Genomic DNA, 27988 nt, shown 5'->3' on the forward strand with positions numbered 1-27988 from the left:
CATTTTAAACTGATTCTAGGCAGTGTGCTCTGTCCACATCTATCCTCCAGTCCATACGTGGGGTTAGGTTATTAGAGGAATTATGTTAGTTCTAGGAAAGTTTATCCCAAGGCAACAAAAGACTAAATATACAAATAGGCTTAGGCACAATGAACCTATGAACTGAAGTGGGCTATGATCACTGTCCAGGAACAGTCAGACTACTCTCAAGTTTCTCAGTCAAAGCAGTGCTGAGAAAGAAGGGAAATGAAAAAGAAAGGACATACAAGTTAAATTAACTTTCAACTCACAGATGAAGAAGGTTTTACAAAAAGAAACTCTTAAGAACTGAAATTCCTGTAGACTTAGCAGGTAAAGAGAGGTGTGTTTGGGTCCTATGCTCTATCATAAGTTATTTTCACAAGATTCTAGAAAACCAGAATGAAGGTAAACTCCCTGAGAGACATTTACCTGTGAGTTTGTGCTTGGGGTCTGGATGCTCTGCTCAGTATTGATGTCCAGGATGTGTAAGTGTCCATCCTTCATTCCTCCTCCAACAGCGAGGATTTCAGACTGCCAGGGACACCAATCCATGGCCTTTAAAGTTCCAAATAATTACACAGGCAGGTCAGCTTTGGAGAAGGTGAAATCATGAATGAGCTGCACGCATATAAGCAGAAGCTCCAGAGCTCTGTCCCTGTGGCAGATTTCCAGGACCTCTGATCCAAAGGCAAGAGCTACTTTACTCTCCAGAGATTACTTCTCAGGGACTAGAAATCACATATTGGTGCCTTCTTCAAATTTAGATAACAATTGCAAATATTTTAAACACAGAAAAACCACACAATAATATGTTTGAAAAACTTCATTCAACACATCCTCTGGGGCAAAAATCTGCTGCTGGAAGAGTTGACATGTGCCCCTAGCATCTGGTTATAAAATACAGTCTTCCTCTGGTTTGTCTACCTGTGTCCTTAGGTTCTAGGTCAGAGAGGGAATAGAAAAGAATGGAGAGCTATACATGCTTGTTCACAACACAAGAAAATCTCATGTATTTCAAATCTTAATACATTTTAGAAAATAAAATTGCCTTTTCTTTAGTTATAAATTATTATTGTTAATTCTGAAAAACAGAATTTAATATTATACATTTATATTGATAATTGAAATGACTAATAACAGTAACCTTAAAAAACATTTTAACAAATATTTCAGTCATATTTATCTGTATATCCTTATCAATCATCCTGGCAACTATTCTCATTTTTACATATTATCTTCTATATGTAAAAGTATTTTATAAAGTACTAAGCATGATGTATATACTATTTTATTTTTCTGTTGTTTTCACTCATTATATGGCTTTCCATGTTATTTTTCATAGTTATCATTTTTAGTAATCCCACAATATTCCATCACGTTATTATACTCTAATTAATGTTTGTTCTAATTCTGGACTCAGGTTGATTTTTTATCTTATTTTGGTTTGGTTTGCATTGGCTTGGGCTGAGTTTTTTGAAAAGAAGTGGATTTGGGGGGATTGTGTTTTTGTTGTTTGTTTTTATAAAGAATACTTTAATAGGGTTCAAGATGGTGGAGTAGAAGGATGTGCGCTCACTCCCTCTTGTGAGAGCACTGGAATCACAACTAACTGATGAACAATCATCGATAGGAAGACATTGGAACTCACCAAAAATATACCCCACATCCAAAGACAAAGGAGAAACTACAATGAGATGGTACGAGGGGCGCAATCACAGTAAAATCAAATCCCATAGCTGCTGGGGGGGGTGACTCACAAACTGCAGAACACTTATACCACAGAAGTCAACCCACTGGAGTGAAGGTTCTGAGCCCCAGGTCAGGCTTCCTAACCTGCGGGTCTGGCAATGGGAGGAGGAATTCCTAGAGAATCAGACATTGAAGCCTAGTGGGATTTGATTGCAGGACTTTGACAGGACTGGGGGACACAGAGACTCCACTCTTGGAGGGCACACACTAAGTAGTGTGCGCATCGGGACCCAGGGGAAGGAGCAGTGACGATTGAACCAGACCTACCTGCTAGTGTTGGAGGGTCTCCTGTAGAGGCAGGGGGTGGCTGTGGCTCACCACGGGGACAAGGACAGTGGCAGCAGAAGTTCTGGGAAGTACTCCTTGGCATGAGCCCTCCCAGAGTTGGCCATTAGCCCCACCAAAGAGCCAGGTAGGCTCCAGTGTTGGGTTGCCTCAGGCCAAACAACCATCAGGGAGGGAACCCAGCCTCACCCATCAGCAGACAAGCGGATTAAAGTTTTACTGAGCTCTGCCCACCAGAGCAACACCCAGCCCTACCCACCACCAGTCCCTCCCATCAGGAAGCTTGCACAAGCCTCTTAGATAGCCTCATCCATCAGAGGGCAGACAGCAGAAGCAAGAAAATCTACAATTCTGCAGCCTGTGGAACAAAACCAAATTCACAGAAAGATAGACAAAATGAAAAGGCAGAGGATTATGTACCAGATGAAGGAACAAGATAAAACCCCAGAAAAACAACAAAATGAAGTAGAGATAGGCAACCAGAAAAAATTTTTCAGAATAATGATAGTGAAGATGATCCAGGACCTCGGAAAAAGAATGGAGGCAAAGATCGAGAAGATTCAAGAAATGTTTAACAAAGACCCAGAATAATTAAGGAACAAACACCTATAAGAATTAAGGAACAAACAAACAGAGATGAACCATACAATAACTGAAATGAAAAATACACTACAAGGAATCAATAGCAGAATAACTGAGACAGAAGAACCTATAAGTGACCTGGAAGACAGAATGGTGGAATTCACTGCTGTGGAACAGGATACAGAGAAAAGAATGAAAAGAAATGAAGACAGCCTAAGAGACCTCTGGGACAAAATTAAACAACATTTGCATTATAGGGGTCCAAGAAGGAGAAGAGAGAGAGAAAGACCCGAGAAAATATTTGAAGAGATTATAGTCGAAAATTCCCTAACATGGGAAAGGAAATAGCTACCCAAGTCCAGGAAGCACAGAGAGCCCCAGGCAGCACAAACCCAAGGGGAAACATGCTGAGACACAGAGTAATCAAACTGACAAAAATTAAAGACAAAGAAAAATTATTGAAAGCAACAAGGGAAAAACGACAAATAACATACAAGGGAACTCCCATAAGGTTAACAGCTGATTTCTCAGCAGAAACTCTACAAGCCAGAAGGGAGTGGCACATGGCACAATATATTTAAAGTGATGAAAGGGAATAACCTACAGCCAAGATTACTCTACCCATCAAGGATCTCATTCATATTCAACGGAGAAATCAGAAGCTTTATGAACAAGCAAAAGCTAAGAGAACTCAGCACACCAAACCAGCTCGACAACAAATGCTAAAGGAACTTCTCTAAGTGGGAAACACAAGAGAAGAAAAGGACCTACAAAAACAAACACATAACAATTAAGAAAATGGTAACAGGAACATACATATTGATAATTACCTTAAACATGAATGGATTAAATGCTCCAACCAAAAGACACAGGCTTGCTGAATGGATACAAAAACAACACCCATATATATGCTGTCTACAAGAGACCCACTTCAGACCTAGGGACACATACAGACTGAAAGTGAGGGGATGGAAGAAGATATTCCATGCAAATGGAAATCAAAAGAAAGCTGGAGTAGCAATACTCATAACAGATAAAATAGACGTTAAAATAAAGAATGTTACAAGAGAAAAGGAAGGACACTACATAATGATCAAGGGATCAATCCAAGAAGAAGATATAACAATTGTAAATACATATGCACCCAACATAGGTGCACCTCAATACATAAGGCAACTGCTAACATCTATAAAAGAGGAAATCGACAGTAACACAATAATTGTGGGGGACTTTAACACCTCACTTACACCAATGGACAGATCACCCACACAGAAAATTAATAAGGAAACACAAGCTTTAAATGACATAATAGACCAGATAGATTTAATTGATATTTATAGGACATTCCATCCAAAAAGAGCAGATTACACTTTCTTCTCAAGTGCACACGGAACATTCTCCAGGATAGATCACATCTTGAGTCACAAATCAAGCCTCAGTAAATTTAAGAAAATTGAAATCATATCAAGCATCTTTTCCAACCACAATGCTATGAGATTAGAAATCAATTCAGGGAAAAAAACGTAAAAAACACCAACACATGGAGGCTAAACAATACATTACTAAATAAGCAAGAGATCACTGAAGAACAAAGAGGAAATCAAAATATACCTAGAGAAAAATTACAATGAAAATACAACAATCCAAAACCTATGGGACGCAGCAAAAACTGTTCTAAGAGGGAAGTTTATAGCAATACAAGCACACCTCAAGAAACAAGAAAAATCTCAAATAAACAATCTAACCTTACACCTAAAGGAACTAGAGAAAGAAGAACAAACAAAACCCAAAGTTAGTAGAAGGAAAGAAATCATAAAGATCAGAGCAGAAATAAATGAAATAGAAACAAAGAAAACAATAGCAAAGATCAATAAAACTAAAAGATGGTTCTTTGAGAAGATAAACAAAATTGAGAAACCTTTAGCCAGACTCATCACGAAAAAGACGGAGAGGACTCAAATCAAAAAAATTAGAAATGAAAAAGGAGAAGTTACAATGGACACCGCAGAAATACAAAGCATCCTAAGAGACTACTACAAGCAACACTATGCCAATAAAAAGGACAACCTGGAAGAAATGGACAAATTCTTAGAAAGGTATATCCCTCCAAGACTGAACCAGGAAGAAACAGAAAATATGAACAGACCAATCACAAGTAATGAAATTGAAACTGTGATTTAAAATCTTCCAACAAACGAAAGTCCAGGACCAGATGGCTTCACAGGCAAATTCCATCAAACATTTAGAGAAGAACTAACACTCATCCTTCTCAAACTCTTCCAAAAAATTGCAGAGAAAGGAACACTCCCAAACTCATTCTATGAGGCCACCATCACCTTGATACCAAAACCAGACAAAAATATTACAAAAAAAGAAAATTACAGACCAATATCACTGATGAATATAGATTCAAAAATCCTCAATAAAATACAAGCAAACAGAATCCAATAAGACATTAAAAGGATCATACACCATGATCAAGTGGGATTTATCCCAGGGATACAAGCATTCTTCAATGTACACAAATAAATCAATGTGGTACACCATATTAACAAATTGAAGAATAAAAACCATATGCTCATCCCAATAGATGCATAAAAAGCTTTTGACAAAATTCAACACCCATTTATGATAAAAACTCTCCAGAAACCGGGCACAGAGGGAACCTACCTCAACATAATAAAGGCCATATATAACAAACCCACAACAAACATCATTCTCAATCGTGAAAAACTGAAAGCATTTCCTCTAAGACCAGGAAGAAGACAAAGTTGTCCACTCTTGCCACTATTATTCAACGTAGTTTTGGAAGTCCTAGCCATGGTAATCAGAGAAGAAAAAGAAATAAAAGGAATACAAATCAGAAAAGAAGAAGTAAAGCTGTCACTGTTTGCAGGTGACATGATACTATACATAGAGAATCCTAAAGATGCTACCAGGAAACTACTAGAGCTAATCAATGAATTTGGTAAAGTAGCAGGATACAAACTTAATGCACAGAAATCTCTTGCATTCCTATACACTAATGATGAAATATCTAAAAGAGAAATTAAGGAAACACTCCCATCTACCATTGCAACAAAAAGAATAAAATAACTAGGAATAAATGTACATAAGGAGAAAAAAGACCTGTAGGCAGAAAACTATAAGACACTGATGAAAGAAATTAAAGATGATACAAACAGATGGAGAGATATACCATGTTCTTGGATTGGAAGAATCAATATTGTGAAAATGACTATATTACCCAAAGCAATCTACAGATTCAGTGCAATCCCTATGAAATTACCAGTGGTATTTTTTACAGAACTAGAAGAAAAAAATCTTAAAATTTGTATGGAAAAAAAAAATTTGTATGGAGGCACAAAAGACCCCGAATTGCCACAGCAGTCTTGAGGGAAAAAAACGGAGCTGGAGGAATCAGACTCCCTCACTTCAGACTGTACTACAAAGCTACAGTAATGAAGACAATATGGTACTGGCACAAAAACAGATATATAGGTAAATGGAACAGGATAGAAAGCCCAGAGATAAACCCACGCACCTATGGTCAACTAAGCTATGACAAAGTTGGCAAGGATATACAATGGAGAAAAGACAGCCTCTTCAATAAGTGGTGCTGGGAAAACTGGACAGCCACATGTAAAGGAATGAAATTAGAACACTCCCTAACACCATACACAAAAATAAAATCAAAATGGATTAGAGGCCTAAATGTAAGACCGGACACTATAAAACTCTTAAAGGAAAACATAGGAAAAACACTCTTTGACATAAATTACAGAAAGATCTTTTCTGATCCATGTCCTAGAGTAACGGAAATTAAAACAAAAATAAACAAATGGGACCTAATGAAACTTAAAAGCTTTTGCAAATCAAAGGAAACTACAAACGAGATGAAAAGACAGCCCTCAGAATGGGAGAAAATATTTGCAAACAAATCAATGGACAAAGGATTAACCTCCAAAATATATAAACTGCTCATGCAGCTCAATATTAAAAAAACAAACAATCCAATCCCAAAATGGGCAGAAGACCTAAATAGACATTTCTCCAAAGAAGACATACAGATGGCCAAGAAGCACATGAAAAGCTGCTCAACATCACTAATTATTAGAGAAATGTAAATCAAAACTATGATGAGGTATCACCTCACACCAGTCAGAATAGCCATCAACAGAAAATCTACAGACAACAAATGCTGGAGAGGGTGTGGAGGAAAGAGAACCCTCTTGGACTGTTGGTGGAAATGTAAATTGATACAGCCACTATGGAGAACAGTATGGACGTTCCTTAAAAAAACTAAAAATAGAAGTACCATATGACCCAGCAATCCCACTCCTGGGCATATACCCAGAGAAAACCATAATTCTAAAAGACACATGCACCCCAACCTTCATTGCAGCACTATTTACAATAACCAGGTCATGGAAGCAACCTAAATGCCCATCGACAGAGGAATGGATAAAGAAGATGTGGTATATATATAGAATGGAATATTACTCAGCCATAAAAAGGAACGAAACTGGGTCATTTGTGGAGACGTGGATGGATCTAGAGACTGTCATACAGAGTGAAGTAAGTCAGAAAGAGAAAAACAAATATCATATATTAACACATTTATGTGGAACCTAGAAAAATGGTACAGATGAACTGGTTTGCAGGGCAGAAATAGAGACACAGATGTAGAGAACAAACGTAAGGACACCAAGGGGGGAAATTGGGGGTGGGGGGTGTCATGAATTGGGAGATTGGGATTGACATGTATACACTGATGTGTATAAAATTGATGACTAATAAGAAACTGCTGTATAAAAAATAAATAAAATTTAAAAATTTAAAAAAAGAATACTATAATAAATACATTCTGGCATATGTCTTTTGTTTCTCATATATTATTTTTTTAGGTAAATTCCAAGCTTCAGAAGTGCTGATATAGGTTTCAAATAGTTGTAACTTTTTATAACACCAGCATCAAATGAGTACATTAATCTCATCCTGAGTTTAAGCTTAATTGGAGTTAAAAATTAATCTCCCATCCCACATACCCTTTACCAACATCCTCCATCAATATGTGGAATCTCATTCTACTCCCTTTGAATCTGGGAGGGCTGTGACTGGCTTACAAACAACAGAATGCACCAACAGTGTCACTGCGTGACTTGTGGAATTAGTTATAAAAGGTGATGCCGCTTTCACCTTGTTCTCTGAAGCACTGGCCCTGTTGCCCTGAGCCACAAAGTCCAACTCTCTTAAGACTGCCATGTTGTGAGGAAGCCCAAAGTGACCCAATGTGGAGAAGCTCTGAGACCACATGAAGAGGGAAGGATGACTAGCCAGCCAACAGCTGCGCCAGCTCCCAGCACTTTTAGCTTCAGTCACTGTCTGACTACAACCCCATGAGAGACCCTGAGCCAGAACTGCTGAGAAGAGCCCTTCCCAAAGTCTGACCCCCAGAAACCATAAGAGATAATAAAATAATCGTTGTGTTAAGCCACTAGGTTTTAGGGTAATTTGTTACATAACAATAGATAACCAGAATAAATACCATAAATAGAAAACGTAAACAATGAAATATGGTTGTAGTTCATATAAGAAAGACAGTGAAGAACTCTAATCAGTCAACCTACCTTCAAAGTAAAGACCTTGACCTTGTATTGTGAATAAATGTACAATTTAATTTTCAGTTGAAATAAAATATTTGCAATATATATGTATCATATCTTATGGTTACCTACCTTAGTAGTCTTTTTTAAATAACCATTCAGCTACACCCCTGACTGGGCTGGATAAGAGGGCTATTTCAGTAAACACAAAATTTTGCATACAATTTGAAAAGGCTGAGAAATTCTCCTGAGCCCATGGACCCCAGTTTCATCATAGAATATTTTTATGTTTTTTAGAGAGTATCTCTGTGTTTATTAGCAATCATTTTCTTCAATACCCTACTTCCAGTTAGCTTTTACTATAAACAAGCTGTTTTGGCAAAACTAGAATCTCCATCATGAGAGAAATCACACAGACGTCAACCTCTGAGTCTGCTGCTGCTCCTGCTATACTAGTTGGCTAGTCGGTGGTGAGTGTGAAAGTATTTACACTAGTGACTGTTCTTATGATTCCCCAGGTAGTAGCTGCCACAAGGTTTGGCTTGCCCAGGTCTCCAGAAACCCTTAGTTCAATTCAATGTATTTCTGATAAGACATCGAAGAATGTAAGCAGCTCTTTCCAGGAAACAGCTCTCTGCAGATCTTTTGTCTTGTCACTTCAGCAAAACTATATGTTAACTAACTTTACACCAGATGCCCCATGCTTAACTAACCTCCAGCGCAAGCACACCTTTCAAAACTGTTGGATTTATTACCTTGACTGCTGTAGGTTGGGGTATGACGTTTAGCGGGTGACCCTGTGCATTCACACCTGGATCATGGGGCCATATAGTCAGCAGTCCGTCACTACAGCCACTGGAAAGCAGCCTGCCACCCGGCGACCACTTCAGGGCACACACAGCTTGCTTGTGGTGAAGAATTCCAACATGGTGCTGGGCTACCCGAACATCGTGATGATAAACACGGCCCAGTCTCGACCCACTGCCCAGAGGTAAAGGGGCAGGTTTAGGACAGAAAACTTGAGCCCTAATGCTGCATAAGCATAACATGAAAGAAAGTATTGTTCAAACTCCTGAAAGACCCCTTCGGGCAGATTCAAAACATAGACATTTCTTGAGTTAATAAGGATGGAGTATTCTGCCTGGGTGATTCTTCCCACAAGTGAAATAGATTTGCTTGGCAGAGTTTCAAAACTGGATATTTAAAAGATATATTTTGATAGATAACTCTAATGGCTTTAATATGATGCTTTAAAGTTAATGGCTTTAACTTTAATGGCTTTAATGCAGGCATGGAAAAAATAAATTTAGAAGATTATCATATCTTCCCAGATAGTAGTTTATGTACTGAACCCAGGAAATATTACTTTTCTGGAATTCAGAATATTTCATATTATCTTAATGAAATGGCATATGTGTATGATATATGTGTTAGACATAAAAATGTATTATTTCCTTTTTCTATTAATCTACAGATCTACTATTAGTTTGCTCATGCTACTAATATCCAAAAAGAATATAAAACTATCTGAATGTCACAGCAAACTGCAATATGATTCAAAATCACTGGATAATGTCTCCACTCTCAGTGATTTGGATCCAAATGATGATAAGGGTCCTGTCTCACAAAGATAATGAACTCTTTCTGGACTAATTTTCTCCAAGGAGAAAGTAAATAACTGCCTACAATTATTTCTGAAGTTTCTCAAAGTGCAGTATCAGATTTTTAAAAACTACTTAGGCACAGCCCAGATAGCATTTTGATGAACAGTATGGACTCTGTGGCCAGACCACCTGGTTCGAAGCCTGACTCTTCCCCTTACGTTAACCATGTGACCTCAGGCTGGTGTCTCAGTTTACTCCTTGGAAAAAGAGGGTGGGGGGATATAAACCACTTTATAATGTCATTGCAGGGATTAAAATGTGATTACACACCTAAAGAGTTAGCACATTGCCTGGCACAGAGTATTCTAAAATGTTAGCTGCTATGATTATAAGAAAATGTTTGTTCATGTTCCTCATGGATAATGAAACTAAACTTAAGCAATGTAAATAGATTGTAAAAGGAACTCAAGTATAGAATTGACCAGAGTACAACAACTTCACAGGGTAAATATTTAGGTCTCTATAAGAGAAATTTGCTTAAGTAGTTTTAAGTCTGGCCTATAATCACAAGGTATTAAAATATCAAATTTACATCTGTGCTACTTAAAGAAATTGTAAAAGGCTTCAAATTTTATTTAAATTTAAATCTACTTTAAGAAATACAGTATGAAGATGAATGACTGTTATTAAATACGTATTTAGACCAATTATGTAGGCTCACAGGGACAAGTCGCTTAACGTTCCTGGTCAAAAAGAAGCAGTTAGATGACTAAATCAGTAGTTCTCAAAAGTGATAAAGTGTCAGCATCACTTGGGAAATCAGAAATGCATATTATCAGCACACCTCAGACCTACTGAATCAGAAATTCCCAGAGTGAGAGCAGCAATCTGGGTTTTGAGGAGCCCTCCAGGGATTCTGACACACTCTCAAGTCTGAGAATCACTGAACTGGTTTATCTATGAGGTTCCTTCCAGCTCTAACCTCTGTGGGTCTGTGAATTGGAAATGTGCCCCCCAGAAAGCTTAACATATTCCAAATTAGTGATACTGATATCAATAAATACCCATTTCAAAAAAATATCCCTCTAGTAGGTATTACTTGGTACAGAGAAACTTTTTGCTTAAACAGAGTTTTACATTTTATCTGAACAATCTAATGAATCCTGAACGTCACATCTCAGTATGAGTACATGCTTTAGGCACAGAGCCACCATGGTACACGCGGCCACTGGACCACTTATAGCACCAGGTCTGAATACCTGACAGGTAGAATCATAACTGTTACTAATCATGTCTGCTTTGTTTTACTTTGGTTTTGGTTTTAAATATTGCAGTTCTGTTCACTCAGCACCCATAGTCAATTGGTGATGCAAATATAATTGGTTCCAGTAAGACACTACTCACCTGCTAAGGATGTAGTTATTCCAGCTTAGAGCCCCAACTACTGACAAATGACCAAGCATATTTCTCTGTTGCTTTTTAGTGACCACATCCCATAACTGAAAAAAATGAACAGGCATGGTTATGTAGCATTTTCACAACCCACGGTCTTCTCAAAGGCCTGATAGCCAACTAGTGTTGATATAGCCAGTCCTTAGGCTAAGTGAAAGTTCGGCACTTCTAACCCTAGTCAGCAGTTTCCAATGCTGTCTGCATGTTAGGATCATTGAGGGAGCAGGCTATGGGTGCTAGCCATTCTGATTTAATGGTGGGAGTAAGAGCCTGGGGATATGGCATTTATTTTAAAGTTCTCCAGGTAAAGTCAATGGGCTGCAAAGGGTTGAGAATCACTATGACACTCCTAGTTCCTTCAAACTGTGGGAATTCCAAACCTGGAAATTCACCTATAGTTATCAACAAATAAAATTTGAGTGCCTAGACACTTTGTAAAGTCAGGAATTCTATTTACTGCTAAGAGACTCCTTTTCTGCCAGCTATCAATGATATTCTGACCCATATTAGGAATGAGAACTTTGGCATAAGAAGAAATCATGACATAACCCTCATAGTATCCAGTATCATTACAGAGATGAGAAAACAGTAGAGCCATCTGTGGCCCTCCAAAGTCATTGAACACCTGAGCGATATTGTTTACACTATTGCTAATAAACAACAATAACAATAATGGTACATGAGAAATTAGATAGATTGATGGAAACTTGATAAGCTCCCATTTCAGAGAGCCTATTAGAAAAAAAATTCACTCATTTTAAGTAACTCTACTCCTGATCACGGCTTAAGGTGAGAAAGGAAGACTGGAAGGTTGTTTTCTTCTCTCCAAAGTCCTAAAACTGGGGATCTCCTAAGTCCAACTTTAGTCCGAGAGAAAGAACGGAGGGGGAAAAAGGAAATGTGACAGAAAGAAAGCTTGTGTGAAAAAACTAAGCAGAGTATCCCTACATCCTCATTAAACACCATTCAGAAAAGACCCAAAATGGTATATCCTCTTACTCCTCATAGCTTCAAGTACCACATCTACTATAGTTTCTTTATTTTATAATAAGATGTTATTAAAAGTCAATCTCAGTTATCTAGCAACTATACAGAACACATTATGAGAAAGAAAAAGCTGACCAGTACTTGCACTTCTCCCTCGCTGGTGCCAACTGCCAGGCAGGTTCCCTCTTTTGTCCAGGACACAGAAGATATATAGTTACAAGTGACACTTAAGTCTATATTTTCAATCCTATTGTGATTATCCCCATTCCAGATGTATACAGAAGATCCAAGGGCTATAGCAACAAGATTATGCAAGTTCCAGTCTAGGATATTCAGATCTATAAGAAAAGCATTTCAAATTAGGGTGATTATACAGCCAAATAAAAATATTTTCAAATAACTTTATTTATAGGTAGAGGAGAAAGATTGATAACTTCCCTATGGTCGGCTGGAAAACAGAATCATGGATCCAAGCAGACCATGAGAAGTTCAAAAATGAAACCTGGAATAGAATCTTGTATCAAGATACACAGTGTAATAAGCAATAACACTTACCATTTATGCTCTTATATACTTACTTAGAGGCATTTAGAAAACTTGGCAGTTTCATCTACCATTTTAAATATAAATGGATTTCATCTAACAGATCACTAAAATTTAAAAGCATGTAATTCTTATGGCGACATCCTCAGACCTAGAATATACATATGGGAGATGACACCATCATTGCTAATCAAAAGGCAACCCAATTACAGTATATCTAGAAGAGGTGATCTCTGGCTTATTTATGATATCTAGAAGTTCTTAGTAGTGTTCTCTATCTTACTCTATAAAAATCATATGACTGCTCAGAGAAACCATATTTGTATGACCACATACTAAACTGTACCCTATCTTATTTCTTATAAGACAGAAACTCCTATCCTGATTGACACATATCAGTACAAAACTATGAAGCACACCAGTTTCACTAGAGCAGCCTAATCCCCTATAACTCATCCTTCCCACTGATGCAAACTACAAACTCTGAACAAAATTCAAAAAACAAATACCTGAGAACTCTGGAAAATCAGCAAAAGCAGGTAAACCAAGTAAGGGAGTGAAAACTTGGAGAAGCAACCTGCCCAGGGGTGAGTTTTCCATTTTTTTCTTCACACGGCTTTACCCTGAGGGTGGGCCCCAATCATGGAGTAACACCAGCAGCTCAAACTCTGACAGAAAGCCCACCATGTCGCTAGTCAAAGAAACCAGAGAAAGGAGCCTGAAATGGCCAAAGTGTGAGGAGAAAGCCTGGGAGGGATGGGAGGGGAGCCACAGAAAGGCATCCTCTAATTGTGAGTGTATAAACCCACACACATCTCAGCCTAACCCCAAATCTTGTAAGTGCAGGGAAAGCTCAAATTATCCAATCTAAAGAACATGGAGGAAATGTAAAATAGATAGCTAGTGGGAAGCAGTAGCATAGCACAGGGAGATCAGCTCGGTGCTTTGTGACCAGCTAGAAGGGTGGGATAGGGAGGGTGGGAGGGAGGGAGATGCAAGAGGGAAGAGATATGGGGATATATGTATATGTATAACTGATTCACTTTGTTATAAAGCAGAAACTAACACACCATTGTAAAGCAGTTATACTCCAATAAAAACATTTAAAAAATAAATTAATTAAATAAAATAAAGAATATGGAGGGGAAAAAGTGTTAAAGAAATGGACAGAACCTCAGGGATTTGTGGGATAATATCCACAGATCTAACATATGTGTAATTGGAGTCAGGTCTTGGAAGCAAGAGAGCAAGGTTTCAAAGGCGTTCTCACCAGAAACCATAGAGGCCAGAAGTCAGTGGAACATCTTTAAAGTGCTGAAAAAATACATCTGACAACCCGGAATTCTACATCAAGCAAAAATACCATGATAAGGGTAAGAGAAGTCTTTACCAACAGACCTGATCTGCAAGAAATACTAACAGAAGCTTTTGACTGAAAGGAAATTATATAAGAGGGAAATTATATAAGAGGGAAATTTCTTCAGGAATGAAGGAGAATGTTGTAATTGGTAAATATTTGGGTAAATACAAAGGACAATTTTTTCTCTCTTAAAATATTTAAAACACAAATACGTATGGCTTTTTAAAGTAAAACTTAACGATGGTGGAGTTTTCAATGCATGTAGATTTAAAACATAGACAACTAAAGTAACTCTCCCAAAAAAGTTGGGGGCTGGGGAGACACATATGACTGCAAGATTTTTACATATTGTGTGAAATATGCAACAGTAATTCTAAGTAGACTGAGAACGTTTAGATTGCATTGCAATCCCTAGAGCTACAACTAAAAACATAATACAAGGAGATATAGCCAGAAAGCCAATAGATCAACTAAAATAGAATAGAAGTCAAAAAGAAAAGATGTCCAAGGAATGAGACTTGGTGCATTCCAAAATTTAGGAGGCAGAGAGATAGAAGAGGAAGAGAAACCAGCAAAAAAAAGACTAAGAAAGAGTGAACAGAAAGCTAGGAGGCAAACCAAGACAGTGCAATATCAAGCAGGAGGGAGTGACCAACTGTCTCCAATGTGGCTGATAGAATTAAGTAAATGAGCTCCAAGAAGTGACTGCTGGATTTAGAAATGAAGAGTTTTGGGTGATGTTTGGAAGGGCAGTTTCAATGGAATGGTGAGATTTAAGAACTGACTAAAGCAGATTCAAAGACAATGGGGAGAGAAATAAGAAATTGTGAATATAGACATCTTTTGACAAGTTTTGCTGTCAAAGGGAGGAGACAAAAGGGGTTATGGCCTGAAGAGGAAATAGGCACAAAAGGTTTTTGTTTGCTTTTTTTTTAACATGAGTGTTGTACTTTTTAAACATCTATTGAAATGAATTCTTCAATTTTTATTAGTCATGGCAATAAATTCTCTTAGAGGTATAGGAGGAGAATGGTAGGAGAACTGTTCCCTTTAATGATTTTGCTTTTTCCTGCTCATTCCTCTCTGTGAATGCTCCCGAGAAGCAGACCTCTTCCCTCTGCTCCTTTCTCCCTCACCAGGAGAGCTCACCAGGGCTCTCAACTTCAATCATACTCATCTGACCTACACTCTAGCCTTTCCCCTCTTTCAACTACAAACCTCATTTCTAATAACCTGCCAGAAAATCTTGTATATCTCACTGCCTCTTCAAGTGTAATATTGCAAGAATAATCTTCCCTCCTCACATGACTTCTCCTGCTAACTTGTCTTCTCAGTGACACCATCCTTCCCCTGCTTCAAAATGTGGAATAATCTTAAACTTGTCCCTCTTCCCATATAGTTTTCCTCATGGAGAGAAAACAGTCTCTTACTTTTTGGTAGCTCTCCTGCTAAATGCATTCTGCATACTCTGCCATGAATTTTCCTTTGATATTTCTCCTAGTTGAGAATTCCCACAACAAATCTAAAAATCTACATCAGGATTTGAAATATATCCATAATCTGCATCCACCTCCTATTCACTAGTCCCCAGTGTATCCTCTTCATTGCCATTAATTACCATGAATTACCAACATCCTGCCTTTGTTCATGCTGCTAACACCACTGAAGATGCTCTATCATCTCTCTTCCACTCCTCCAAGTCCTACTCATCTTTTAAGATCCATCTCAAGTCTGAATGTCTCCACAAAACCTTTCTGAACAAATCCAAAGATGAGCAAACTACTTATAGTCCTTATAACTCCTTAAACCCCACAATTTATTATTTATACTCTACATTGGCATGTTGGTAGCAGGTCAATGTGGGTTAGTCCCATCTTCCCAACTAGATCACAAGCTAGTGACATAAGAAGAAGCTAGAGACAAAGAGCCAATGTGGTTGTTTGTCAAGATTTATCCATGTTTAAAATATAAGCAAAAAGAATGGATATATGTATATGTATAACAGATTCACTTTGCTCTACACCTGAAACTAACACAACATTGTAAATCAACTATATTCCAATAAAAAAAATTTTAATAAAAAATAAAAGTTGTGAGTGTAAATAAATAAATAAATAAATAATATATAAGAATAAGAACAGGCCACCATTTATACACTTCATTCTTTTTTTTTTAACATCTTTATTGGAGTATAGTTGCTTTACAATGGCTTGTTAGTTTCTGCTTTATAACAAAGTGAATCAGTTATACATATACATATATTCCCATATCTCTTCCCTCTTGTGTCTCCCTCCCTCCCACCCTCCCTATCCCACCCTCCCTATCCCACCCCTCTAGGTGGTCACAAACCACCTAGCTGATCTCCTTGTGCTATGCATCTACTTCCCACTATCTATCTATTTTACGTTTGGTAGTATACACTTCATTCTAATACAGTAAAACATAATGTGTAGTTCTTGTGCCTCACCAAGACCAACAATACCCATTCCTGAACATGAAAATTCCACAATGAAAAAACCACTATATTAACCATATTTTGATGGTACACCATTTAAGCATGAGGCACAAGGCTATCTGGTTCTTCCAGAATAAAATTTCAAGTTTATGCCAGAGCACAGAATACATTTTGTCATTTCAACTTTTCAATTCATGATCTAAGCAATAACTTACAATAGTCATTTCGAAGAGCGGTAAGATGAATCTTCACCTCTGGTTGGAGTATGGAATAGTTTATATCACTGAACCTTTGAATGTGGAAGTATTCATCTCTGACTCCATCACTGCAGCCTACAAGAAATGAACAGTTCTACACTATAATCCTGAAAACAAAATCTTTATCCTTGCAGGTATTAAGAGATAAGTGGGTGAAAAACAAAGTGGTCATCATGATAAAATTGAATTATAAGTTGCAGGGGGAGGAAAGGAAGAAAAAGACTTCAGTATTAATTTAAACAATTTTTTAAAAAATATTCATTGACATTTTCTAATAAAAAGCACATGAATACCAGGCCTAAATGTAATGACAGATTTTGCGGGGAGCACACAGAGACACTACATCATGCTTTGAATATTTATTCTGTCACTTGAGATTTTAAAACCAAAGTAATGTTCACATATCCATGTATCTATAACATCAACAATTATCTAATAGACCTAAGCCCTACACTGAGTCATTGTCAATAAGACTGTTGAGTCATTGATTTTGGCTCTTTCTCTCACTGTTTCTGTACCAGAGCACACAGAGTTACTTTTGGCTAGTGTTACCCATGACTATCTGAATTCAAGGTTCTATCCTGTGCTCAGTTTTACTTCTCATCAAATGACCCCACTAAGCCTAAACCATAAGCCACTGTCTTTTCATCTTTCCAACCACTTGGCTTGTAATCAAACTGAGAATGACATGATCAACAGGAAATGAGCCCCACCCAGGTAACTTGTGGTCCTAGGACCACATGGTTTCTAATAAAAGAATGAGAGCTTCACAATGCTATACCAAGAAGCCAGATTGTTACTCATAGTTGCAACATTAGCTATGAAAACCTGCAGTTGTGGGCAGAACTACAAGGTTACTAGAAATACATACTCAAGCACTGCTGATAAAGGTTCAAAAAAAAAATCAAGTACAAACTTCCAGTTACAAAATAAATGTCATGAGAATTTAATGTACAGCATGTACAGCATCTTCGAAAGTTGCTTAAAAAGTAGATCTTAAAAGTTCTCAACACAAGAAAAAAATTCTGTAACTATATCTGATGACAGTTGTAAACTAAACTTATTATGGTGATCATTTTGCAATATATACAAATATATCATTACATTGCACACCTGAAGCTAACATAATGTTCTATATTAAAAAAAAAAAAGCAATACCCAAAGAATCAACAAAAAACTCCTGGAACTAATGAGTGATTATAGAAAGATATAAGATTAATATACAAAAGTCAACTGCTTTCTTATATACCAGCAATAAGCAATTGGAATTTAAAATTAAAAGCACAATACCATTTATATAAGTACCTCAAAAATGAAAAACTTAGGTATAAATCTAACAAAATATGTACAAGATCTATACAAGGAAAACTACAAAACTCTAATCAAAGAAAAGCTAAATAAATGAAGACATATTACAGGTACATGTATTCCAGGTACAGTATTATTAACATGTTAGCTCTTTCCACCTTGATTTATAGATTCAGTGCTATACCAGTTAAAATCCCAACAAGGTATTTCGTGGACACTGACAAGCTGATTTTAAAAGCGTATATGGAGAAAAGTCAACACAATATTGAAGGAGAAGAACCAAGCTGAAGGACCTACACTATCTAACTTTAAGACTCACTAAAAAGCTACAGTAATCAAGACAGTGTAGTACTGGCAAAAGAACAGATAAATAGATCAATGGAACAGAATAGAGAGCCCAGAAATAGAGCCCCACGAATACAGTCAACGGATCTTTGACAAAGGAGCAAAGGCAATACAATGGAGAAAAGTTAGTTTTTTCAACAAATGGTGTTGGAACAACTGGACATCCACATGCAATCTGGAAAAAAGAATAATCAAATCACTTTGCTGTACACCTGAAACTAACACAATGTTATAAATCAACTATACTTCAATTTAAAAAAATGTATCTAAACACAGACCTTATACCCTTCTCAAAATAACTCACAATGGATCGTGGACCTAAAAGTAAAACACAAAGCTATAAAACTCCTAGAAAATAACACAGGAGAAAATCTAGATGTCCTTGGTTTTGGCAGTGACTTTTTTTTTTTTTTTTTTTTGGCCACACCACACAGCTTACAGGATCTTAGTTCCCCGACCAGGGATTGAACCCGGGCCCATGGCAGAGAAAGCACTGAGTCCTAATTCACTGGACCGCCAGGGAATTCCCTGGCAGTGACTTTTTAAATACAACACCAAAAGCATGATCCATGAAAGAAATCACTGATATGCTGGACTTCATTAAAATTAGAAACTTCTGCTCTGCAAAAGACATATCTAAAGAATGAGAAGATAAACCACAAACTGAGAAAAAATATTTGCAAAAAACATATGTGATAAAGGACTGTTATCCAAAACATACAAAGAAACTCTTAAACCTCAACAATAAGAAAACAAAAAACTCAATTTAAAAATGGGCAAAAGATCTGGACACCTCACCAAAGAAGATGGCAAATAAGCATAAGAAAATGTGCTCAACATCATATTTCATTAGAGAATTGCAAGTTAAAACAATAATGAGACACCACTGCACATCTGTTAGAATGGCCAAAATCCAAAACACTGACAAACACCAAATTCTGGCAAGGATGTGGAGCAACAGGAGCTTTCATTCATTGCTGGTGGGAATGCAAAATGGAACAGCCACTTTGGAAGACAGTTTGGAGGTTTCATATGAAACTAAATATGCTCTTATCATACAATCCAGAAAACGCACTCCTTGGTATTTACCCAAGTGAGTAGAAAGCTTATGTCCACAGAGAAACCGTCACACAGATGTTTATAGCAGCTTTATTCGTAATTGCCAAAACTTGGAAGCAACCAAGATGTCTTTGAATAGGTGAATGGATAAATAAACTGTGGTACATCCAGACAATAGAATATCATTTAGTGCTAAAAAGAAATGAGCTATGAAGCCATGAGAAGACATGGAGGACACTTAAACGCATATTACTAAATGAAAGAAGCCAATCTGAAAAGGCTACACACTGTATGATTCCAACTAAATGACATTCTAGGAAAGGCAAAACTATGGATACAGTGAAAAGTTTGCCAGGGTTAGAGGAAGAGGGAGAGATGAATACGTGAAGTACAAAGGATTTTTAAAACAGTGAAACTACTCTACGTGCTGTTATAACGGTGGCTACGTGTCATTACACATTTGTCAAAATCCATAGAATACTCAACACAAAGAGTGAAAGCTAATGTAAACTATGGACTTTGGGCGATAACAGTGTGTCAATGTACGTTCATTGATGATAACAAATGTACTATTCTAGTGTGGGATGTTGGTAGCGGGGGAAGTTGTGCATGTGTTGGGGCAGGGATATAGGAGCACTCTCTGTATTTTCTATTCAATTTTGCTGTGAATCAAAACTTCCTAAAAAATAGGATGGATGGATGGATAGATTGTAGACAGATAGATAAATACATAGATACACAGAGATAGATAGATTTCCTAGGATAACAAAATAATACAGGTACATTCTTTCTGCCTTTATAGAATATACAATTTCTATTCTACATCATATCTTCAGCATGTTACAGAAACACAAACTTGTTGCTGATGAGATCAGAAGAAATGGGAGAGCTAAGGTAAGACGTGTCCCCAGATATTTTATTTTGCTTTTAAGAAATTATAACTCTAAAATAAAGAAGTAAAGGATAAGTTTCACTCATTCATCCAACTGTACATTCCCAAACCTCCCAAAAGAATATTCAGCAGGCCTTAAACTTTTTCTGCCTATTTTTATGCATCTAACTCTGTTTTTGTCCCTTTTATACTGCTGGGAAACAGAGGCATGAAAAATACACATGCACAAAGTTATCTTATCCCAGAGGGAAATTTAACAGGCAAGTTTCCTTGGCATTTATGAGTTCAACCACTAGTTCTCTTAAGTTTCTCTCACAGAGCTAGGCTCCTAATCAATTATTTTCCAACTATGATAACAATCTCATGAATGACACAAAGGCTTCCAAGATGGAAAGAGGAAGTAGGAAGGAGAACACATGGGGTGCAGGGTAAATTTGACTTTGGGAGCACTGAATGCAGCATGGAAGGAGGACCTTCTAGAAACTGCCACAGTAGCAATATCTCCCCACTGCATGGCTGCAGAGTCGCCCTGATGCACACATGACATCACCACCCAAAGATTTCTACCAGCTTTGGCCCCGATAGGTATACTTACAAGGCACAGGAGGTGCCTACTGTGAGGTTTCAGAGTCTTAGCAAATATGGGTGAGGCATGAAGAAATACTTCATATGCACAGCACCTGGATAAAATTTGTCCCAGTGATCCACATGCCTAAGAGTAGTTACCTGGCTTATGTGGAATCTGTTTCACACTTTAAATCCTCTTAAAAGAATTAAGAACAGAGCCCTTCATAGAACATTCCTTTCAATTAGACTCTGCTTCCAACAGCCCGCCCCTTCAAATCTTCCTCAGTGCTGCCACCAAAGTCATCTATCTAAAGCAGAGCAACAGACTTGCAAGTCAAGTCCGAAGAATGGCCACGTAAGTGTATTTCCTCTGCCTCCTATTTTCAACCTCACTAGAATGACAGCAAATGACTTTTTTAAGGTGTGAAGATATAAGAACAAAGAGTATGGGAGTGAAATAGCAGTACGAAGACATTACGGTAATTTTCTGCCAAATTGATAAAGGTTTGATAACTGACCAGGAGGAACATAAGAAATGACCCTCAAGTGCCTATAGAGGGGCCATGGTGAAGAGAAGCAAGCTGATTTGTCTTGCAGAAACCCCACAAGGGGTCAGGGCTCAGAGGCACAGGGAAGGTCTAGAATGAGATGAGTTTGGTTATAAGACTGTCAAGTTCACACACACACACACACAAACACCCTGTACATACACACATGTGCACATGTCAAAAGAAACCAGATGTTTACTCCCTGAATAAACCAAAAAAATGACAGCCTCTTAACTCAAGAGCACCAGCAAAAACAGATAGAGTGAAAATTGTCATAGTGCATTTGGCAGGTCACAGGTCTTTACCTTAGTGCTATTTCCAGAACACCACACATTTCAGTAAGCTTCACTGAAGCTTTCTTCACTCTGAAAGAGGGAAACCAAAACTACTGTGGGAGGAGCTAAGCAAAGAAAGACAATTCAGGAAGAAGAGCAATCCTTCCAAAACTGTATGTGAAATTTTTTCAGAGAAATAAGAGAAAATAGTATATACATGAAGCATGAACAGGATGCTGGAAAGAGAGAAAGAGAGAAGGAAGGAAGGAAGGAAGGAAGGAAGGAAGGAAGGAAGGAAGGAAGGAAGGAAGGAAGGAAGGAAGGAAGGGAGGGAGGGAGGGAGGGAGGGAGGGAGGGAGGAAGGGAGGGAGGGAGGGAGGGAAGGAGGGAGGAAGGGAGGAAGGGAGGGAGGGAGGGAGGGGTATAGGGGAGAGAGAGAGAAAGAGAGAAGGAAGGAAGGAAGGAAGGAAGGAAGGAAGGAAGGGAGGGAGGGAGGGAGGGAGGGAGGGAGGAAGGGAGGGAGGAAGGGGTATAGGGGAGAGAGAGAGAAAGAGAGGCCTGACAGTGTCTAAGAAACTTTAAAATTAAAACTAGGATAGACAAAATAAAAACTTTAATCTCAAGGCTAGTGGACAGAATGAGGTAACCACCTACAAAGTAGAAGAAAAAGTGAGATGAAAAATAGAATAGAAAAAAATAAGAGAACTAATCCAGAAGGACCAACAATTATGGTCAACATTTCAGAAAGAAAGAAAAAAGAAACAAAGGTGAAGAAATTACTAAAGAATATTTCAAGAAACTTTCCAAGAATTAAAAGACATAGGTCTCCAAGACTGAAAAGATCTACCGGTGGGCTTGTCAGTTATAATGAGGTTTTTTTTTTTTATTCTACACGAAGCTTTATCATCATGAAATTTTAAAACACTAATGATAAGAGATTTTTCTATGTGCATTCAGAGAGAAAAAGCAGGTGGCATACAAAGGACAGGAAGTCACAACATCATATAACTTCTCAGCCGCAACAGTGGATGCCAGAAAGCAATAAAGCAATACCTTTATTCACAAAATTCTGAGTGAAACTAGAATCTGTAGCCAGCCAAACTATGAATCAAGTGTAAAAGTAGAGTAAGCACACTTTCAGACCAGCAAACCCAGAAGGAGCACAACATGGCTGCCTGGAAATAGCGGATCTAACATCAGAGAAGAGAAGTCCCAGAATCACAACTGTGGGACTGGCCAAGAGAGCAGCGTGTTCAGCAGGCTCTGGGTAGGAGGCCACCAAGGAAAACAAGAACTGATGTGGGTGGGTACGTGGAAAATGTTATTGATGGCTGTGGAACAAAACATGGGAGCATTTAGGGAAAACAGTCATAATTTCACAGGTATCTAATAAATGAAAATATAAAGCAACTTTTTAAGTCTAGGAAAAAAAGGTTATACTAGAAAAGAGACATAGTTATAGTACACTATTTGGCTTGACAGGAAATAATAGTTTTATAGTAATATGATGTAAACGTTAAATACTAATTTTACTCTTTAAAAGTGTAATATAAATAGACTGAGGGAGGTGAATGAAACAGGAGGAGAGCTAAGTTCTTACTATGCTAGAAAGTTGTGATAAAGTCTAAAATTGTAAAAAAAAAAAAAAAGCAGTTTACAAACATTATTTAGAACATAGATGTAAATAGCAGGGGGTATAGCTGGAAGAGCTAAGGATGGTTGCCTCTGGGAAATAAGAAGTGTTGGTAGGGATGGTTAAGACAGAGGATCACGAGAATTATCTACATTTTACAATAATGTTGAGTTTGTTCTAATAAATATAAAAATAAAATATTTTAAGATAAGGAAGAAATGAAGGAGGCAGGGAGAGAGGAGGGTAGGAAAGAAGGACAAACAGAAAATCTTTGGCCCATACCTTTCCAAATGCATTGGGATTGCTCGCAGAGCTGCATTTTCCCATTAATCTGCTGAGCCACTTTCTGGGTCGATAATAGCTGGTTTAAGCATTTCTGAAAACAGACACAAAGAGATTACTTATTCAGAAACATACGTGTACATCTCAGATGTGTTGCATGGTATAGAATTAAAGCTGCTAATTCACTACAAAGTTCAAAGTCTACACATTCCCGAAACCAAAACTAGAATAATTGCCATTATTTATTAGCTAACCACTGTGTAATAAACACAGTGCTGAACCTTTTACTGCTATATTATTTCTTATCTCCCCAGCAACTCCAGAGGGAGGGTATCACTCAGCTACAATAAAATCCTCTTTTATTCTTCTGGCCTAAAAAATCCTTTTAGCCCACAAACCAACCATATGCCAGTGACATCATCAAAGCCTGCAAGAACTGAAATGTCGTATTTCTAGTACTCTCTGAAATTAAAAGACCTCCTCAAAACAATAAAGTTGAGGGCTTCCCTGGTGGCGCAGTGGTTGAGAGTCCGCTTGCCGATGCAGGGGACACGGGTTCGTGCCCTGGTCCGGGAAGATCCCACATGCCGCGGAGCGGCTGGGCCCGTGAGCCATGGCCGCTGAGCCTGCGCGTCGGAGCCTGTGCTCCGCAATGGGAGAGGCCACAACGGTGAGAGGCTCGCGTACCGCAAAAAAAACCAAAACAAACAAACAAAAATATTTCCATATATATTCCTCAAAAAGTCATCATTAGGGCTTCCCTGGTGGCGCAGTTGTTGAGAGTCCGCCTGCCGATGCAGGGGACACGGCTTCGTGCCCCGGTCCGGGAAGATCCCACGTGCCGCGGAGCAGCTGGGCCCATTAGCCATGGCCGCTGAGCCTGCGCGTCCGGAGCCTGTGCTCCACAACGGGAGAGACCACAACAGTGAGAGGCCCGCGTACCGAAAAAAAAAAAAAAAAAAAAAAAAAACAATAAAGTTGAGTATTAGTAAGAATACTTTCCCCAAGAAAGATTTATTTCAAGGGGTGCCTCTCAGCATCCAACCCAGAGATGGTCTCTCAGTCTGTTACTGAGATTTTCTCTGGACCTCAATTTTCCTCATCTGTAATATGTTGGGATTAAACTTATTATCTTAAAGGTCCTTTTCCACTAACACCTTTACCCATGAGAACTGGGACTATCAAGTCAGAGACAGCTTAAGTAAATTGCCTAAATTTCCATGAGCACAAAACTCTGATTGCTATCTCTCTGGGCCAGTATAAAAAGAGCACTCTGATGTTCTTACTTCCAGCTCCAATCAAAAACAGATGGGCAAATTAGTAAAAAGGGAAAGAAAAGTACTTATTCTAGAAATACAATAGTAAAGAGTTAAAACAGAGAAGATTCTCTTTTATTTCTTTCACAACAATACATTTAATCACTGGATCACCATAATTCAGACAGAAGTCTCTCTGCTGAGCATCATTTTGATATTTTGGGTTTCTTCCCAGATATTGTATCACATAATAGGCATTGCCAGTCAATGAATCATGGATTTTTAGGTATTCAAAGTAAAACAATTAATTATAAAGCAGGGCTTCACAACTTCAGAACTATTGGCAGGTAATGCATTATTGTGGTCTACTAGATACCTATCCCTGGTTGTGATAATCAAAAATGTCTTCAGGGCTTCCCTGGTGGCGCAGTGGTTAAGAGTCCGCCTGCTGATGCAGGGGACACAGGTTCGTGCCCCGGTCCGGGAAGATCCCACGTGCCGCGGAGCGGCTGGGCCCGTGAGCCATGGCCGCTGAGCCTGCGTGTCCGGAGCCTGTGCTCCGCAACAGGAGAGGCCACAACAGTGAGAGGCCCACGTACCACAAAAAAAAAAAGATGTTTTCAGACTTTGTCAAATGTCCCCTGGGGAGCAAAGTAGCCCCCGTTTGAGAAGCAGTGGTATAAAATAACATTCCTACAATGACCTGATGGTCAATAGCTCAATGTAACTCTTCACAGATTCACTTCTTCAGAATCCCATAGTTACCTCAAAGCTGACCAAGGCATTGCCCAGACAGTGTGCTTCTGCTCAGTATACCCGGGGATACTCTTCCCTAGGTGAGATCCACTTATTATTGGGTTGGCCAAGAAGTTCATTCGGGTTTTCCTGTAAGATCTTATGGAAAAACCCAAACGAACTTTTGGGCCAACCCAATACTTTAATGAGCAACTTGGCATAGAGCCAACTGGATATGAGAATTCTGAAATCTCTAGAGTTAGGCAGGTCTCATTGCGGAAACACCCCCCAGGTGATCTCTAAGGACCACATGAGACACACGTTTACTGTCGAGGTAAAAGACCTCACTTTATATCTGCACCGTTCTTGCTGATGTTTGACTTCCAATTAGTCATGACAACAAATGCTCTACATAAAGTAGTAAAAAGCCTTCCATTATTCCCTGCCCAGGTTCTTTAGTGATGATGGGATGATGTTCTGGCTGGATAACAATTGCTATAACAATAGCAACTTGCCAACACCATCGTGACCCCACAGACTTTGCTGCCACGAGTTACCAGACAGCACAAGGGGAAGGAAAAGGGAAGTCGTGATGGCCAGGGCAGTAAAAACTCCAAACAGCACTAGAGGGTGGAAAGGACAGGTGTGTTAATAGCCGGGCCTGGGCATGAGCTCAACAGCACCCATAGTTACCTCAATAGAACCCCTTGGCCATCCACCCACCCCAAACCCTTACCTAACAATAAGCACCCAGCAAAAGACCTGCTCTAATAACATTTGTTTCCAACTGCATATGAGTTCAAATAATTAAAATTTACATTCACAATATTTTATTGTTCCTCCAGCAAGATATATATGCCAAACACAGGAAGCACACACTCAATGAGTAGTAGCTTTGCCTAAATTGAGAATCTATGACATCCCTAGTTCAAAGTTTTCTAAATGAAACATTGATTTCTTCAGAGGCTCTTCATGCGATCTGATAAACCTAAAAACATGCTACTGATATTTAATGTGCACAAAGGATTTAGGGCAGACTCCTATGATCTTAAAACCATAATAAATAAGATACTTAAAAGAATTAAATTAACTTAGTAGAGAAACTAAAAAACAACAAAGACATAAGGGAAATATTTAAAAGACCATCTTATAGACGAAGAGTCAAACTGATCCTGAGACACCCCAAAGGGCAGACCAAGTCACCACATACTTTCCAAATAGTTGGGAAATGATCGTACAAGAGACCTTTGGGCTGAGAGGAAACATACCATAGTACGTATAATTTTATTCTATTTTTAGTCTTTACCTTGTTGATGGTTAGTCTCATTTTCACTTTTTTGACTGATGCTAATTAAACACTTTTTTGTGTATTTGCCAGGTATTCTATTTCTTTTTGGAAATGTCTCTTTTCATGTCCTTCACAGACTCATTTTTTTCTATTAGGAACCCATCATTTTCTTATTGATTTGTCATAGCAGCTAAGCCAGCTCTTACCTCACATTTGGGACTCAGTTGTCTGAGCTTCTCAAGATGTGGGATCTTCAGTTTTCCCTCTTTACCTACCTGGCCTTTTGAGGCAACAGTTTTCCTCTTGCCTCCGTCCAGTGCATGGGGTGCCTTGCAAAAATGGAGAGCAGAGCTATCTGTTTCAAAACTTCCTTTGTTGGGGGTCTTCAGTGGCTCTTTGTAGGATCCTGCCAGAAAAACATTTAGCTTTGAATTTGGTTTTTAAAACAATATAATCTTTTAAACCTTTGGTTGGAGGTCAGCCCTTGGCATGTACCATAGAACAGAATGTGAAGATACAGGCCCTGGTCTCTGCAAAATCCTGGGTGGGGTGGGGTGGAGAGGGCGGCACAGGGCCTATGCAAAGCACTGGGTTCATAAGTGAACACTGGGTAAGAAAGTGCCTCAATGGCTTCCAAAACCAGGAGGAAATGCTAAGATTAAAGACCTGACCCCAACAGCAGCAGCAGCAGAAATGCTTTATGTCTGCCTGGAAAGGACACATTTGCGGATTTGAAGAATGGATACAAACAGTTCAATAGTTTAAAATGATGGAGCGAAGCGTACCTGGTTTGCCCAGGCTGTGATCATCCTGCCAGGAAATCACTATGGGATGCTTGCTTTCCAATCATTGACGTTCACTACATGATCATAAGCAAATCACTTTGCCTCTCCCTCTTC

At 38.5% G+C, this 27988-nt stretch overlaps 1 protein-coding gene across 3 annotated transcripts in view; it reads right to left on the reverse strand.

The window, feature by feature from the left end:
• The window catches only part of CDC20B (cell division cycle 20B), a gene marked incomplete at both ends in the record, with an annotated part of 62628 nt that overhangs the window by 5906 nt on the left and 28734 nt on the right, over positions 1 to 27988 (reverse strand). For 2 of the 3 annotated variants that reach the window (XM_082650551.1, XM_082650550.1), the window contains 7 exons: positions 451 to 576; positions 8999 to 9224; positions 11252 to 11346; positions 12428 to 12624; positions 16860 to 16976; positions 23811 to 23904; positions 27365 to 27495. In XM_082650551.1, the coding sequence (XP_082506677.1) occupies positions 451 to 576; positions 8999 to 9224; positions 11252 to 11346; positions 12428 to 12624; positions 16860 to 16976; positions 23811 to 23904; positions 27365 to 27495 (986 nt within the window). The remainder of the gene's footprint in view (positions 1 to 450; positions 577 to 8998; positions 9225 to 11251; positions 11347 to 12427; positions 12625 to 16859; positions 16977 to 23810; positions 23905 to 27364; positions 27496 to 27988) is intronic. The other variant, XM_082650552.1, reaches the window with a different exon arrangement.

This window comes from Grampus griseus (assembly GCF_964374135.1).
Source record: "Grampus griseus genome assembly, chromosome: 3".
NCBI classification, from domain to species: Eukaryota; Metazoa; Chordata; class Mammalia; order Artiodactyla; family Delphinidae; genus Grampus; species Grampus griseus.